This window comes from Colobus angolensis, unplaced genomic scaffold, assembly GCF_000951035.1.
Source record: "Colobus angolensis palliatus isolate OR3802 unplaced genomic scaffold, Cang.pa_1.0 Scaffold32, whole genome shotgun sequence".
Taxonomy (NCBI): Eukaryota; Metazoa; Chordata; class Mammalia; order Primates; family Cercopithecidae; genus Colobus; species Colobus angolensis.
The window spans coordinates 12,109,599-12,127,008 of NW_012116488.1; the positions used below are offsets into that span (position 1 = coordinate 12,109,599).

The following is a 17,410-nucleotide window of genomic DNA, read 5'->3' on the forward strand; positions in this document are numbered from 1 at the left end:
GCCTGGCACCAGGGGGCAGGGCTAATGGGTTCCTTAGAAAATAATTCTGCCTCCCTCCCCTCTCTGTACCGCTGGAATAGTGACCCCGGAAGCAGCCAAAAGCAAAAGAGGGGCCCCATCACTAGAACTGCATTTCCTCACTCAGTTACGTTGTAGAGAAGGGAGGAGGCAATTGGTCAGTATTTTCTTTCTCCTTCCCAGCCTTTTTCAAATCCTGCCGCCCTCCACTTCCTTGCTGTGGTGGGTGTGTAGAGTGGTTGACAATCTGGAAAAGGGAAACCCAGTGCCGGTCTCAGCTACTGCCACCTCCCGCGTGACTGCCTGAGAGTCGCTGGCTCCTCTGAGTCTCCCTTCTCTGTAGGACACGGCAACGTGACCTCTAGGGTCCCGTCCAGCTTATTACTTTCTGATGGCCTGACACCCCCAGCACCCTCCCCCACCCACAGGGCGGAGACTTTGTCTGAGGTCACAGAGAAGCTGTGAATGTGTGGGCTAAGAGCTCCAGGGTCCTTGCATCACAGCTGGAGAGATCTAAGCTGGGCGGCAGGTCCTGAAAGTGTTCTCACGACACTGCACCGCACCCTGCTTGCCAAGGCCACAAGAAAAGCCAGCCCTCCTCCCTTCCACTTCAGCTGGGGTCCCATTGGAGACCCTCCAGGAAAAGGGGGGGCACATACCCGCACTGGGCTTTTCCTGATGCTGACAGGGGCTGCTCTGGCTGCCTCTAAGTGGAACTCGTCAAGGTGACAGTGACGGTGTTGATGGGGACTTTAGGACTTATCTGGTCAGTTTCCCATCGTCCTTGCTGGGTCTGTTGCTTCACCGGCATCTGTGCGCTGATGCTATTAATAACCAGAGAGCCTGAGAGCAGGAAGATGTGCTGCTCACACTGGAGGAAGTGGCTGGGAGGGTGCAGGGCTAGTGGCAGAGACCCCCCGAGCCCATCCTAGCCCAACATGGTGTGGGGGTGCTGGGAATGAGGCTTGCCTCCAGCCTCACCTTCTCCATCTGGGAAATGGGACTATTGATGCAGAACCCTCCCCAAAAGTGGATCTGAGAGCCATAGCCATTGTGGTTCCCATGGACTCTCCAAGGATGGGGCAGGGAGCTCAGTGAATGAATGAAGGAAGGAAGGAAGCAATGAATGAACAAAGGGACTTTAACAAGCCAAGCAAGGAACGGCTTCACTTTAGCCCTGAAGTCTTTTTGACATTCAAAAGTTTTAAATTGTGAAGGCTTCAAATTTATTAATCCTCCCAGTAAATTTTTTTTTTCTGCAGCTGGATGTACTGGGAGTGGGAATAAGTGACGGGGCAAGGAGAGGAGTCGGAAGACCCCAGAGAGATGCTCAGGGTTAAGAGGGGCCCCCGAGGTGGGCATGCCTGATAAACGTTAGAGCGCTATACTCAGGGAAAGCATTTAATTATCACAAGTGCCTGGCATGTGGGTGGTTAGCCACCCCTTAGGAGGCTGGCACTGTGTGCCTGAATCGTCTTGGTAAAAATGATCTTGGTATGACATTCACTGCAGCCATGGAAAGCCACAGGGATTAAGGGGTCCCCCAGTCCTCTTGCAGCCACTGGGCTGCAGGGGACTGAGTGCTCATCCTAGAACCAGCGGGGACGAGGACCGAGTGACCCAACTGCCAGCACTCCCTGGGAGAGAGGACCCTTGGTCTGGCCTCGGCCTGACCTTGAGGACTGACCCACTCCTTGCTCTCGCAGGCCTGTGGATCCCTTGATAAAGGCCATCAAGAATGGCGATGAAGAGGCCTTGAAGACCATGATCAAGGAAGGGAAGAATCTCGCAGAGCCCAACAAGGAGGGCTGGCTGCCGCTGCACGAGGCTGCATACTATGGCCAGCTAGGCTGCCTGAAGGTCCTGCAGCGAGGTGAGGGTTGGGCTCTGGATGTGGCAAGAGGTGGGAAAGGGACTGGGGGAAGGGATGCTGCTCCTGGGGCTTCATGTTCTTTGCCCACAACCACCTTGGTGAGAAGGGCAGGCAAGGCTGTCACCTTCGTTTGTCAGTTAGTCACAGAGTTAGGAGAAGGGAAATGAGTTGTCTCCACCCCCCGACAGACACCCCCTGCTGCCACCTCTCCAGGCCTCTGAGGACAGGAGAGCCTAATTCCTAGAAAAGGAATGAGGGAGGGCTGACTTTTAGGAGAGCTGCTGCCAACTTGTTCCAGAATGTCCCAGGGGCTGATTTGGTGTGAAAAATACTGCAGCTGTGCCTGTACCCGGCCAAGGCTATCCCCCACCTGCTGTGGGGCCCTGGGCCAGCCATGCCTCCTCTCTGAGCCCTGTCTTCCTGCTGAGCCAGGCTCAGAAGGACAACTCCTGCAGGCAGGTGTCACCTCTGCCCTGAAGCAGCACAGACCCCAAACGGTCCCCCACACTCCAAGAAACCACAGTATGTAACAGCGGGTTTCCAGCAATGACTGGTGTGAGTTCGAGGGAAGGACAGGAGTATTCGAAGAGGGAGGGGCTCAATTAGGGAAGGCTTCTCAGAGGACATGGCATCTGAGCATGGACTTGTACAACCAGGAAGCTAAAATGGCCCTGTGAAAGGGCCAGGTGAATGCAGTCTGTAGTTGGTAAATTTCAGAGGATGTCACACATTGTTCTTGAAATTGGGAGGCGATCTGGAAAGCCTCTGTGTTGCGGGTCCGAGTATCTTCTTCCTACATGAATTTCCTGGTGGGCCCTCCCTAGCGTACCCAGGGACCATCGACCAGCGCACCCTGCAGGAGGAAACAGCCGTTTACTTGGCAACGTGCAGGGGCCACCTGGACTGTCTCCTGTCACTTCTCCAGGCAGGGGCAGAGCCGGACATCTCTAACAAATCCCGAGAGACACCGCTCTACAAAGGTGAGGTCCCCACCCTGGAGTGGGCTTTCCTGAGGAAGAATCCAGAATGTGGGGGGGCAACAGGGAATGTTGCTCCCATAAGTGCATAACCCCCAATATGGTCCTGCTCAAATTCACAATTTATGAAACTGAATCATTCATTCCTGCATGTATTTTACCAACATTTTCCAACTGCCTCCCATGGGCCAGGATGCTGAGGGACACTAAGGGCTCGGAGCTGAAAAACTATAGTCCAACCTGTGCACCCTCCCAGCCCGGTAGGCACCCACAAACAGACAGCAGTGAAGAGCTTGGCAGGGGGTATTGTGGGAGCATGGGGGAGGGGCACCCAGGGGAGGGGTGCCTGAGCTGAACCTCAGAGGAGGAATTACCCGCTGGCCAAGCAGGGGGAACCGCACAGGCAAAGGCATGAAGGTATGCAAGAGCATGTACCTCTGGGACATTTGTTTAAGAAAAGCAAGGCCTCCTGGCTTACTCAGTACATCATCCACGGACATTGGTTGGCTGCCCTAGCAGTACCAGAGTCAAAATCTAAATAATCACAACAGCTAGCATTGATCGAGTGTTTAGTATATGCCACGCACTGTTCTCTTACGGAACCCTCATGTCCATCTACACATGAGGTAGGCACTGCCAGTATCCCCTTTCACAGATGAGGACCTAAGGCACCGAGACATGAAATGAGTTGCCCAGGATCACACAGCTAGCAAGGGGTACTCCAGTGGTTTAAACTCAGGGAGGTGGATGTCACACTGCACTCAACCACTTCATTCTAAAGTATCCTGTCCATGCCTACATGCTGAAGCAATCAGCTGGGGTATTGCAAAAATGACCAGGCCTTTGTACTTGGAAAAATTACAGATATCCTTGATTTCCCATGTGTCTGCTATCCAGTGCTTGGAACAGCTTGGGCAGCAGGAACTGACTAGTAGGTCTTTGGATCCACTGCAGACCCACTGTGGAAGTGTCTTCCCTGGAATCCGTGCCTGCCAGGGCACCATGGCTATCACCTGGAACCTCAGCTGTCCACAGGGAGCGCCCAGGAAGCTGGGCAGCCCACAGCCACAGCTTGGCCCTGGTCTAGCAAGCACACCTACTATGTGTCAAGCACCATGCTCATGCCTTACACACAGTCTCACTCCCATAGCATCCACTCGAGAAGGTTTTATTCTCTCCATTTTTACAGGTGAGAAAATCAAGGCTTAGAGAGGTAGAAGGCTTGGGCTATGGTCCTGTTTGAAACAGTACACATGCAGCCCTCCTCCTGCTGCTGCCAGTCTCCCTGACCCATTCCTCACTCCTCCTCCCACTGACACACAGAGAAGCTTCCAGGGCTGGTTAATTTGGACAAGTGCCCAGGTGACTCCAATACCACCTGCAGCTCCTGGTGAGAACTCTGGGGCCAGAGCCAAGGGCACGTTTGGGGTCTAGAGAGAGATGAGGCTTATAAAGAAGGTTAGAGCGGGTCAGGAAAGACTTGCAGAGCTGTACTCACAACCTGCATTTTACCCTGAACTAAATTAGTAGCCTTTGCTGGAGCAGGGGGAAGTTCAGTAGGATGATGACACTGTCCACTCCTCATCTAGAAAGAGTCTCCCAGCGTTGGTAATGTGGAAGACTGAAGCAGGTACCATTGGAAGGGGAAACGATGGGGACATCGTGGGACATCCCAGGGGACAGAGACCTTCAGCCTGACTACCTGGGTTTGAATTCCAGTTCTGCCACTTAGTATCTGTGTGACTTTGGGCAAGTCACTTACCCTCTCTGTGCCTCACTTTCCTTATCTGTGAAAGGGGATAACATCACTACATCCTTTAAGGGAATTTGGGAGGATTACATTAGTTAATCCTGTAAAATGTGCTTAGAACAGAGAGCCTGGCATAGAACCAGTACTATATATATGAATCAACAAGTATTCTTGCTAATATTAGTATCAGTATTACTTTTAGTCGTCTATCCCAGGTTCAATGCACAGATTGGAACTTAATACACATGCAGTGGAAAACTGAATGAGTGGATGAGTGAACGGACAGGTGAATGAAAGCAATCTCTGCTGGCCAGTTCCTGCCAGGCCCTGCTGACCATCCCTGCTTCCCCCTGAGCACAGCCTGTGAGCGCAAGAATGCGGAGGCGGTGAAGATTCTGGTGCAGCACAACGCAGACACCAACCACCGCTGCAACCGTGGCTGGACCGCTCTGCACGAGTCTGTGTCTCGCAATGACCTGGAGGTCATGGAGATCCTGGTGAACGGAGGAGCCAAGGTGGAATCCAAGAATGCCTACGGCATCACCCCCTTGTTCGTGGCCGCCCAGAGTGGGCAGCTGGACGCCCTGAGGTTCTTAGCCAAGTATGGTGAGTGGCCAAGTGTCCCTAGGTCATAGAGTCCCCGAAGGGCACACGGGAAGGATGTCAGAGGTCAGCTCTAAGGGAAGGCGAGTTAGGGGTCATCTTATGGGCACACTGATGGAGTGAGTTTCCTTCTAGAGTACTGTGTTGAGAAAGATCCCGAGGCTGTGTCCAGGCTCAGTGGGAAGAGCGTCGGGATCCACTAGTGACATCTGCCATTAGCACACATATGGGGGTGTGGCCCACGAACCACCTATTTGCCATTTATAATCTAGTCCAACATTTTCATTTTACAAACGAGGAGTCTGAGGCACAGAGAGAGGAAGTGACTCATCTACAGTCCTATAGCAAATTAGTTGTAGAACTAGCTAGACTCTTGGTCTCCTGACACCCCAACCGCTTCTCTTTCCACCACATCACACTTCAGGGCCAGAAGGAACCTCAGGCAACATTTAGATCACCTCCTCCTTTTATGGGCGATGAACTCAAGGACCAGGATGGGAAAGTGATTTGTCCAAGGTCACACAGCAAATTAGTGGCAGAGTTGGGACTTGAACCCAGGTCTTTGCCCTCTTTGCCTGTGAAATATCTTAATGGGAGAAAATAATACAATACGGCCTGCATTATGATGGCCCAGTAGCAGAAGACCCCGAGACATGGCAGACTTGCTTTTGGTTTCAGAATATTATATCCTCATCTTCCCCAAGAACGCCTTTGATTTCTTTTCTTTCTCCATGGGAAGTAACCCTCTCTCTCGAGCAACAGAGAAGCCAGAGGTAATCCAGACACTGAGGCTGAACTGTAGTAATCTGTTGAGGACTTGCTAAGTGTGAACCCAGACTGGGTCCATGGAGCTCTCCCCATAGCCCCATATGGTAGGTAGTGTGCTCGTCCCATTTTATAGATGAAGAGACTGAGGTTCAGAGAGGTTAACTAATTGGTCACAGTCCGAGCCTTGATGCTGGCCCACTGCCATCTGACTCCAAACTGTACACGCTTTGTGCTCTCCCAGCCACCTTAGCCTGTGAGAGTCAGCAGCATGGGACTCTGCCCAGGTAAGCATCCATGCACTCAGCACATGCCCAAGCAGTGGGGAACATAGAGGCAGGCCCTTCCCTGCAGCCAGGAACAAATCTGGGCTGCCCAGCGTAAGAACAAAGGGGCACAGGCAGGGTCCTGGGAGCCCAGGCCGGGAGTCCTGGTGAAGGACAGCACGCTCAGCGGGCAAGGGTGACCTCACTAACTCCAAACATCTGTCCGGGTCTCCCGCCGACACTCTGAGTCAGGGTCTGTTCACTTTGTGGGCCGAGTCTATTTTCCAACCCAAATATTTGTCTTGTGTGAGCACGCAGCTTTGCTGGTGGGGTCCAGGCTCTCCAGGGCACCTGCCTCTGAGAACCTGGCAGAGGGTGAGGTCGGCTCACTAGCTCTCCCTCAGGCCAGAGGCAGAACGAAGCCCTCTGCCCAGCTCCTTCTATTCTGAGCAACTGGCATTTGCTGAGCCGCTTCCCTGTGGCAGGCACAGAGCTGAGAAATGTGCTTACATTATTTTGTTTACGGCCTGCAGTAATCCCAAGGGGTAGGTACTATTATTCCTGGTCAACAGATGAGAAAACTGAGGCTCCTTAAGGCTTTCTGAGACTGTAGAGCTTGTGAGCCATGAAACAGATGCCTCAAGTGATTCTCATCTGATGCCAAAGCCTGTGCTCTTTCCACTAGACCAGAAACTGATCACACCATCATCAAAAATAAGAAATTACCAGAAAGCCTGAGATCAGCAACATGCTTAGAGAGATGACCTGCGGTTAGCAGACGCTTTTGATTTTAGCCCAACTGACATCTTCCAGCATCTTAGTTCCATGTCCTTCCAGAACAAGGAAGGACTGCTGAACTCTCTTTGTGCAGAGAAAGCTGTGTGCACATCGGTTCGTTCCCTCACCCCCCAGGAAATGAAGCAGGTGTAGAAGATTAAGCTGAAGGCAGATTGTCACCAGACCTGATTCCTCCTCCTAGCAGCATGGATTAATGTTTTCTGGGTTTTGTTTGTTTTTGTTTTTGTTTTGGGGACAGGGTCTCACTTTGTTGCCCAGGCTGGAGTGCAGTGGTGTGATCTCGGCTCACTGCAGCCTAGATCAACCTTCCAGGGTCAAGTAATCCTCTCCTCACACGTCAGCCTTCCAAGTAGCTGGAACTACAGGCATGCGCCACCATGCCTGGTCAGGGGCTACTCAGTAGGTGTAGAGAACAGAGTCTCATTAGGTTACCCATGCTAGTCTTGAACTCCTGGGCTCAAGTGATGCTCCCGCCTTGGCCTCCCAAAGTGCTGGGATTACAAGTGTGAGTCACTGCATCTGGTCTAGTATTTTCTTGGGAGGAGACAGAAAGTAATTCTCTTATTCCTTGAAGTGAAAGGCAGAGAATTAGCAGTTAGCAAGCATGCAGGGAATACTTCCCACAAAGAGCACTAATGATAAGAGCTAGAAGTTATTGATAGCAAGAACGATCAATATTAATAGCATGGCAATATTAGCAATAATAATAGCAATATTAATAGCAAATTGCAATTAATAACGTTTTTGGGATTTTCCTTTATTAGGGGTTCTGTGCTGTCCTAGACCTGTGAGGCCTCTCTCAGGGCAGAGCCCAGGGCCTCTCACGTGGAGTGAGGGTTAAAAGCATGGCCTCTACCATCAGAATATCCACCATGGCCTCTGCCATCAGACCATCTGGGTTCAAGTTTGGCTCCATCTTTATGAGCTGGGAGGTCTGAGGCAAGTGGTCTAGGTGTTCTGTGCTTCACTGCCCCCGTCTGTAATCTGGAGATAAGAGCAGTACTGACCTCACAGGGTGACCACCCACTGTGAATTCAGATATAGTCTGTGGAAAGCACAATGCTCAGCATGGAGTAGGTGCTCAGGAAACGCCAGCATCATCGTGGCTGCTTGTATCCTCTCGGAGGTCTCTGTTCAGGCTGGCAGGCCCTGGGTTTTTTTTTTTTTTTTTTTTCCAGATGGAATTTCACTCTTGTTGCCCAGGCTGGAGTGCAATGGCACAGTCTCGGCTCACTGCAGCCTCCATCTCCTGGGTTCAAGAGATTCTCCTGCCTCAGCCTCCTGAGTAGCTGGGATTACAGGTGCCCACTACCATACCCAGCTAATTTTTGTATTTTTAATAAAGACAGGGTTTCACCACATTGGCCAGGCTGGTCTTGAACTCCTGACTTCAGGTGATCTGCCTGCCTCGGTCTCCCAAAGTGCTGGGATTACAGACGTGAGCCACTGCGCCTGTCCAGGCCCCTGGGTCTTGATGTTGTTGAAAGAAGCTGGGGGTGGCCCCGGGTAGACTCCTCCTTCCTAAGGGTCATTGTTAAAGATCGGATGAACTACTGTGGTGAGCACTGCAGGCCCACCACGCGGTGGCGCTACACGGAGTACAGCAACTTCCTGGTCACTTGGTCACTTGGTGATCTGCTTCTCCTTCCCCAGGTGCTGACATCAACACACAGGCCAGCGACAGCGCGTCTGCCCTCTACGAGGCCTGCAAGAATGAGCATGAGGACGTGGTGGAGTTTCTGCTGTTACAGGGTGCCGACGCCAACAAGACCAACAAGGACGGCTTGCTCCCACTGCACATCGCCTCCAAGAAGGGCAACTACAGGTCAGCCCAGGATCTGCCAGCACCCAGGCAGCTCTCCGGATACCCACACTGGGAGTAGTGGATGGGAGGGGTGGGGCCTGACCTGAATGTCCCACCCAAATAGCTGGAGAGGTCAGAATGGACATCACCTTTCTCATGGAAAAGAGGGAAACCCCTTAGCAAGTTAGCAAGCATGGAGTGAATGCCTATAACAGCAGCAGCAGCAATAATAATAGCAAACCCTTATGCAGCACTTACCAGAACTTCACATCAGAAACTTATTTAATCTGCTTAACAGCTCATGGAGGTGGATATTATTATCTCTGTCGTTTAGATGAGGAAGTAAGACACAGAGAGGTTGAGTGACTTGCCCAAGGTCACACAGCTCATAGGTGGGAAGTACTCATCTGCTCCAAAGGTCACATCTACAGGAATTCTATCCGGGGGGCAGATATGAGTCTGAACTAATGAATATTTCCGGGGGTACAGGAATGCAAAGATAACCTCCCAGGCAATTAGCAGGCAGGCAAGGAAAACCTACAATAACACAAACAGCACCAATGATAAGAACTAGCAGTTATTGAGCAATTACTATGTGCTAGATACTCTGAGCGAGATGAGAGAGGCTTGAGTTCCCAAGGAGCAATCTGGAGGAAGGGAAGAAGCACAGATACGTGAATTAGTGACATCATGCAAGAGCATGCCGAAGAGCTGCATGGCGCCTGTGGAGAGAGATGAGCCGGGGCTAGAGGCAGAGGTGTGCTAGAGCCAGCTCATGCCAGTTCTCATGAACCTACTACACACCTCTTCCCAACTCTGTGTTTGTTGACCTCACATTGGTAGCTTAAATTTGGTCATGGGGGAATATTTACGGCATGGAAATTGGCAAATGCTACAAACCAGAGCCCTTTCCCCCTTTTCTGCCCCTGCTTGAGTCAGTTTTTAAACATTCCCAGCAACACTGCTACATGGGGAAGCCTGGGCCACAGACGTGGAGCTCCAGCTGCCCTTGAAGGATGGACAGGGCTTGGTCCTTTCCAGAGTGTGACTCATCTGCCTCTCATGTGGGCCTCACGCTGTGCTGTGGGTATGCGGGTCAACCCGGATTTTCATTTTACAGGGCAGGAAGCTAAGACTCTGGTAGTCAAGAGACTTGCCCCTTGAAAGTCCTGTCCCCAGGGCTAGGACTTAAATCCCAGCACCTGGCCCTTTTTGCTGGCCAGTGCTTCCCAAACTTTGTCCATTCACAGATTTTCTTCTTGATTTTAGATATCTATACTCTCATTGTTTAGTATTTTTTTCCTTTAAATAATGTTTTTACTTACAATGAATTTATTTTGAAGAGGAAATATTTATCACACTAGTATGTTATCCATTTACGATCAATTTTTAAAAACATTTCACTTAAAATCCCATCTCATGTACCCTGATGACACTTGGGAAAACACACCCCAGTCTTCCAGACAGGGAAGAGAGTGAGAAGCACAGATCATGTGTGTTGGGGCGTGTTTGTTGTCTTCACTAAGGTAGAGGGAAATGGGGTAAAAGAGACATTCCAAAGACTGAAATGAAGACTCAAGGCTTCAGAGCTGGCCCTTAAAGCTCCAGCACCTTCTGTACGGGCTGCCAGCACCAGACCAACCAAAGATGCTGTCCCCACTCCCCACCCTCAAGTACATACACAGAGGAGACCCGGCCTTTTCTGGACAGCTTTTTCTGGACAGCATAGCTATCTGCAAGGCTGACAGATCTGGGTGTGAATCCCTGCTGAGGCCATTAGGAAAGTTGTTCAACTTTGCTGAGCCTCATTTTCCTCATTTATAAAATCGGAAATGGTTACAGCCGGCTCATGGGGTTGTCAGAGGACCAGTAAAATGGATATAATGAATATGCGCGGATATAGAATGGAAGTAAAGCACCTAGCAGAGTGCCTGCACCCAGTGTGTGCTCAGGCATTCTACGCTCACCCACTCTTACTTAGGGAGAGTGTATGCCATGGTTGTGCAGTTACAGCTCAAGCCAGGCAGTGGGCATGGGCAAGATGGCTCCTTTCTCTTCAGTTCCACAAATCATCGGGCATCAGTCAGAGCTGGGCGAACAGAGTTTACCTTGAGCCTGACCCCAGAGAGATCCAGAGTGAACACGCGGGAAATGTGTGCACTTTGGAAATCTCCTGGGCCACTGCCCCCCAATTCTAGCCTGCACATCCATGTCCCTCTGGGCTATTTTGAAAATGCCGTATCAGATCCAGTGAACCAGAATCTCCAGGAGAGAAGGAGCCCCACTGTCTCTTTGAAAAGCTCCCAGAGCAAATCAGATACAGCCTGTCCGTAGCTGCAGGGGCCATTGATCTAACTCAGGCCCTGGTTTTACAGAGAAGGAAGCCAAGGCCAGATATGGAAGTGATAGGGCTGGGACCTTCATCTGGGCTGCCTTCAAGTGAACCCAGGGGTGTTGGCAGTCTGGCCCCAGCGGGAGGAGAAGCTGAATGGGCCCTAGGCGGCCCTGGGGATGATCAGAGCGCAAGGCGCGTCCTGCCTGGAACACTGTATCCGTGGTTGACATTCCCCTAAACTCACCTACCTTGGATTCACGCAGACTCCAAGGTAGGTGAATTCCCTGATTATTCAACCTCCACTCTCGGGCCCCAATTCCCTCTGTCCCCCAAGGCTCAGAGGGCCTGGGCCACTCTTTAGGGCTACCCAACAAAGGGTTAAAGCCTGGTTCCCAGCAGCCTCTGCCACGGGGCAGGGCCCATGGCCAGCAAGCCCCGAGCTCACCACTCCCTCCCTGGGCATACAGCATTAAAGGCCCTCTGCCCGGGGATTTGATGTGACATTCCATAGGCGTTCTGCGTTCTGCTACCTGTCAACACAGCCTGGCCGGCCCAGGCATAGAAGGCAGCACCAGGAGCCGAGGGCTGTTTGCCAGATGGTGTCTTCTCATCAGTGCACTTAACCACAGGGGGTGACATGTGGGTGTGCTGAGAAAGGAGCCCTAAAGTCCCGATGTCCCAGTCACCTCCAAGACACACATTTTCCTGTTGTTCATTTCCAGTTTAGCAAAGCCACTGTATGAAATAAAAGATCAACACCAAACAGATTTATTCAGAAACTGTATGAGTTAGCCCAGAGCGGACGGCCCAAGAATAGCTCCCAAAACAGTAGTTTCCAACCTTGGCTGCACCAGGAACCCTGATGCCTGGGCCCCACCTGACAAGATGGTGCTGCCACTGGTCTGGGCTGTGCCTGAGGCTTCAGGGTGTCGAAGAGCTGCCCAGGAGATTTCACTGTGCAGCCTGAGTAGAGAATCAGGATCTCAGAGCCTCTTCTGTGGCCAAGAGAAAACACAGACTTGTGTTGTGGGCCTTACTTCTGACTCCCTCGTTTTTAAATACTCCTTCTCTTTTAACTCCAATATATAATACTTTTGCTGTATTTTGTCAATCTTTGCAAGCCAGTTGAAATTCTTTCTGGAATAAGACAAAATAGAGAACACTTAATACATTAAATTAAAAGGCAGTTTATAAAGTACATTGACAAGCAAGTTAATATCCCCATTAGTTAAAAGAGAAACTGAGGCTCAGAGCTCAAGACTTCATAGAAAACAAGTCAGAGTGGCACAGTGAAGCTCAGAAGTGTTGGCAATGGAGCCGTCTGAGGACAACCAGTTCCCGTGTCAATCCTCCAGCCAATTTGTTGTTGTTGTTGTTTGTTTGTCTTTGAGCCCAAGTCTCTCTCTTCACCCAGGCTGGAATGCAGTGGCACGATCTTGGCTCACTTCAACCTCTTCCTCCTGGGTTCAAGTGATTCCCCTTCCTCAGCCTCCCAAGTAGCTGGGAGTAATTACAGGTGTCCACCACCACACTTGGCTAATTTTTCTATTTTAGTAGAGACGGGGTTTCACCAAGTTGTCCAGGCTGGTCTCGAACTCCTGAGCTCAAGTGATCCACCCGCCTCAGCCCCCCAAAGTGCTGGGATTACAGGCGTGAGCCACCGCACCCGGCCCTCCATCCAAATGTACACTGAACACTGATAAAGGTCACACCACAGTGACCTGGTGACTCAGAATGCCTCTGTGTTTAGGGTCGCAGGGGCAGTAGGCTGCAGTCATTGTGGTGGTCAAGATACCAAGAGCGAGGCCGGGCGCGGTGGCTCAAGCCTGTAATCCCAGCACTTTGGGAGGCCGAGACGGGCGGATCACGAGGTCAGGAGATCGAGACCATCCTGGCTAACACGATGAAACCCCGTCTCTACTAAAAATACAAAAACTAGCCGGGCGAGGTGGCGGGCGCCTGTAGTCCCAGCTACTCGGGAGGCTGAGGCAGGAGAACGGCCTAAACCCGGGAGGCGGAGCTTGCAGTGAGCTGAGATCGGGCCACTGCACTCCAGTCCGGGCGACAGAGCCAGACTCCGCCTCAAAAAAAAAAAAGAAAAAAAAAGATACCAAGAGCACTGTTTATTCACTGCCGACCACAGGCCACTCAGATTCATGCGTAAGATCTCATTTTATACTCAAAGGCAGCCTTGGTGAAAGGTTATTACATTGCGCTTTGTAACCTGGACCTGGGATTGTAAGCAGTCCTACCTTGCTGGCCCGTTATGAGTAAATGAGTAAATGAGATTAAATTCTTAGCTCTGAGGGTCACGCTAGGATTAAATTAAGTAAACAAACGTGAGCACCCCTTTAAATGGTACCTGGCACATAGTAAGCGCTCAGCAATATTAGCACAATTATGACTTAGGAAGGTAAGGGGTAAAGTGCTCACAGCAACCCACTGGAGCTCAATAAAGGGTAGCTATAGCCATCATCATCATCATCATCATCACTATTATTACAATTAATTACCCCTCTGCTTTAGGTGTGGTTCAGAGAGGTTAAGTGACATGCCTATGCTGGCCCAGTGCTGAAAAGCACAGCTGGTGTGTAACCCATGTACCCCTGACTCTGAGCCTCCTGGTTTCCCCACTGCCCATGCTGGGCCCCTCTCTAGCTAAGGACAGCTTGCGTTGGCTCAGAGCTCTCTGCCCATTCCCCTGCTGTTGGGCTAGATTCAGGAAGGACATCAGAGCCAGGGCCAGGTGGCATGGCAAGGCTGCTGCTTTGAGGAAACTAGAATCCTGGAGTGGGAGCCCGGACCTGGGGCAAGGATGTCAGGCTTCAGATACTGGTGAGTCCCGGGAACAAGACAGGAACCCAGTGATTCGGGATGTGGTCCAAGGTCCGAGACAGCTCAGCACCTGCCACACTGCGGCACTGGACCTTTCTGGAATGACCCTGAGCTGGATCTGCTCTGGTCTCAGGGCCTAGACAGGCAAAGCTAAGCTGGTAGGTGTGGCCTCTGCATTGGGGAGGGGACAAGGAAGGAGTAGAGAGCCATCCTTCCAGACACCTACGGCTCTATCAGGCAGTGGTCACCTTTGCTCCTCTTCATAAGGTGCCGCCTGAGCAATTGTACTCTGAGACCCCAAAACATGCCTGTGGGAGAAGTGGGGAGTCAGACTGTTTGGCGGGGTCACTCCCTTGTCCTCCTGTCCTCTGCCCCACAGAATGGGCTGGGGAGAGGAGTGGTGATGTGCACTGGGGGCTACCAACATGGCCGCTCCCATGGTTGGGAGGAGTGGGGCATCGTAGAAGGCCTGACCCTGGGCATCCAGAGACCTGCATTTTGCTCTTGTGCACCACCCACCTTCTGTCCAACCTCACTCTGTTTCTCACCCCAAGCCTGGGCTTCAGTTTTACCCTCTGTAAAATGGGAGAGCTGGACACACTGGTCTCCAGAGCCTGTCCGGCATTACACGTTTACTTTCTGATTGACAGAGTCCTGCCACAGTAATATGATTCACTGCATGACTGAGACAATGCTCAAGTTCCCACATTTCTGCCACTTTCCCTTGGTTCGTGAATTGCCAGAGACCAGCTGTGACCTGCCAGAGATACCAGCCCCATCTGGCCAGCGGCGCCGGGGCTGCCCCTCTCACTGTTCTTTTCCATGCTTGGGCACGTTACAGCTGTTAGCGGAGCATTTGTTGGCTGTGGCTGTCATCCAGGGTGAGGCCCAGGCCTGCCTTTGACCAGCACCTCTGCAGAGCAAAGTCAGGCCTCCTGTGCCTACACAAATAGAAATTAGGAGGCAATTAGCCTCCCTGGGTGTGTGAATTTCCTTTTGAGGTTTTAGAGTCAGATTTTAGCCAAACACAGCATCACTAACAACAATAATAGTTTCCACTGAGATCCCAGCAGGAGGTCGCTGGCATCAGATTTCCAGGAAGCTGGCGTGCCAGGAGGGGAGAGGCGTGGGAATGGGCCTGGTGGCACCTGCTTCTCTCCCCTTCACCCTCCCCCACCCCCTGCAATGGCCAGCTCCTTGGAGCCCCACAGGAGGCTGTGAGGTCACCTGTCAGCAGGGACTGGACGGATTAGGGTCTGGAATCATATTGGTGGCAGGAGCTTGTTCTTGCAGGTGGCAGGGGTCTAGGAGAAGAGAGCCAAGAGAAGGGGTCAAGAGTCCTGGGGTTGAGTCCTCAGAGTTGTCTTATGACTCCTGATTAGTCACCTCAGCTCTCTGAGCCACATCTGTTAAAAAGAAGGCCACAGGCCTGCTCCGGCCACTCCCACCCAGGGCTGCAGTGAAAGTAAAATGGGCAGGCAAGTTAACACATTGTGAAGACTGCAAAACCCCATGATATGTTAACTGTCACCCTGACTGCTACACAAGAGGTAGGGGAGTTGTTAAGAGTGTAGCTTTGGGGTCAGACTGCCTGGGTTCAAATCCTGGCTCCATCACTTACTGGCTGTGTATCCTTGGAGGAGTCACATACCTTCTCTGGGCTACGGTCTCCTCACCCCTGAAGTGAGGATATTATAGTACTCACTTCAGAGGGCTACTGGGAGGATTTAATAGATTAATAGAGGGAAAGTGCTGAGATCAGTGCTCAAGTTTTAGGAAAGAGGAACTGGTGGTTGCAGGGAGCTCAGGCTTCAGCAGTGGCTGACCAAGTTCTCCACATCCAGAAGGTGAGGCAGAGAGACTGGGAGAAGCTAGCGTCAGCCTTCAGGGGAGGAGGCGGTGAGACCCACAGGAGAGGAGTGTAAGTGACCTCATGGCCACAGTGGGCTGGTTGGGGCCTGGGGCAGTAGTAGTTGGGGCCAAACACATTTGTCCCCTTTTGTCCTCAGGATCTCGTGGCTCCACTGGGGTCCCAGGACAGCAAGATAGGGATGTAGGACAGCTCAGCCCTGGAGTCAGAGGAGGGCACACACCCTGGTTCCCCTCTTCTGACTGTATGGCTGGGCAAGCCCCTTAATCTCTCAAAGCCCTGAATCTTCTCATCTGCAAAATGGGAATGATGAGCCTTGCTTTAGGGGTTATTGTAAAGATTGAACCCAATAACACTCGTAAAGCCTTTAGGAGCCTTCTGGCACATAGTGGGCTCTGGGATCTGGCTGTCCCTGTCCGTCCTCCCCCAGAGAGAGCAGGGTCTGGTTCCAAACTTCGCCACATTGGATTTGGGGGCCTTCCAGTCAATTCCTCCAGATAACTGCGATGGCAATGGGCAACAGCAGAGAGCCTGAAATAAATCAGTGGGAGTTTCTTGAAACCCTGATGCAGTACGACAGGTTTTTAAGAACTCAGACTTCGGAGGCCAAGGGTTCTGGGTCTGAAGCCCAGCGCTGCTCCTTACTGGCTATGTGACTTTGGGAGGGTGGCTGAAGCTCTCTGAGCCTCCGTTTCCTTATCTGTAAAGCGAGGACGGCAGCTGACCCACCTTCCCCAATGGGGTGAGAATGGTTGGCCCGCGGCGCCCCCTGCCGGTGGGACCCGCGCCGCAGCCCGCGGTAGGGGCGAGCAGCCAGGCCTGGCTCCCGAGCGCTCCCTGCTGGCGGGGCCTGCCCCACTCCTCCCCTCCCCTCACCCGCGCCCGCTCCTCAACCTGGCAGGATCGTGCAGATGCTGCTGCCGGTGACCAGCCGCACGCGCGTACGCCGTAGCGGCATCAGTCCGCTGCACCTGGCGGCCGAGCGCAACAACGACGCGGTGCTGGAGGCGCTGCTGAGCGCGCGCTTCGACGTGAACGCGCCGCTGGCGCCCGAGCGCGCGCGCCTCTACGAGGACCGGCGCAGCTCCGCGCTGTACTTCGCGGTGGTCAACAATAACGTGTACGCCACCGAGCTGCTGCTGGAACACGGTGCCGACCCCAACCGCGACGTCATCAGCCCCCTGCTCGTGGCCATCCGCCACGGCTGCCTGCGCACCATGCAGCTGCTGCTAGACCACGGCGCGAACATCGACGCCTATATCGCCACGCATCCCACCGCCTTCCCCGCCACCATCATGTTCGCCATGAAGTGCCTGTCGCTGCTCAAGTTCCTCATGGACCTGGGCTGCGACGGCGAGCCCTGCTTCTCATGCCTCTACGGCAATGGCCCGCACCCGCCGGCGCCGCAGCCCTCCAGCAGGTTCAACGACGCGCCCGCGTCCGACAAGGAGCCCAGCGTGGTGCAGGTGGGCGGCGCGCGCTGCCGGTGGGGAGCGCGGCTTTTGGATGTGGCCCG

General features: G+C 52.6%; 1 protein-coding gene across 1 annotated transcript in view; it reads left to right on the forward strand.

Annotated features, from left to right (window-relative positions):
* ASB2 (ankyrin repeat and SOCS box containing 2) overlaps positions 1-17,410 on the forward strand; it is a 43,908-nt gene that overhangs the window by 21,429 nt on the left and 5,069 nt on the right. Inside the window, exons 4-8 of the mRNA XM_011951554.1 lie at positions 1,725-1,891; positions 2,716-2,871; positions 4,979-5,224; positions 8,704-8,875; positions 16,796-17,360. Coding sequence (XP_011806944.1) covers positions 1,725-1,891; positions 2,716-2,871; positions 4,979-5,224; positions 8,704-8,875; positions 16,796-17,360 — 1,306 coding nt within the window. The remainder of the gene's footprint in view (positions 1-1,724; positions 1,892-2,715; positions 2,872-4,978; positions 5,225-8,703; positions 8,876-16,795; positions 17,361-17,410) is intronic.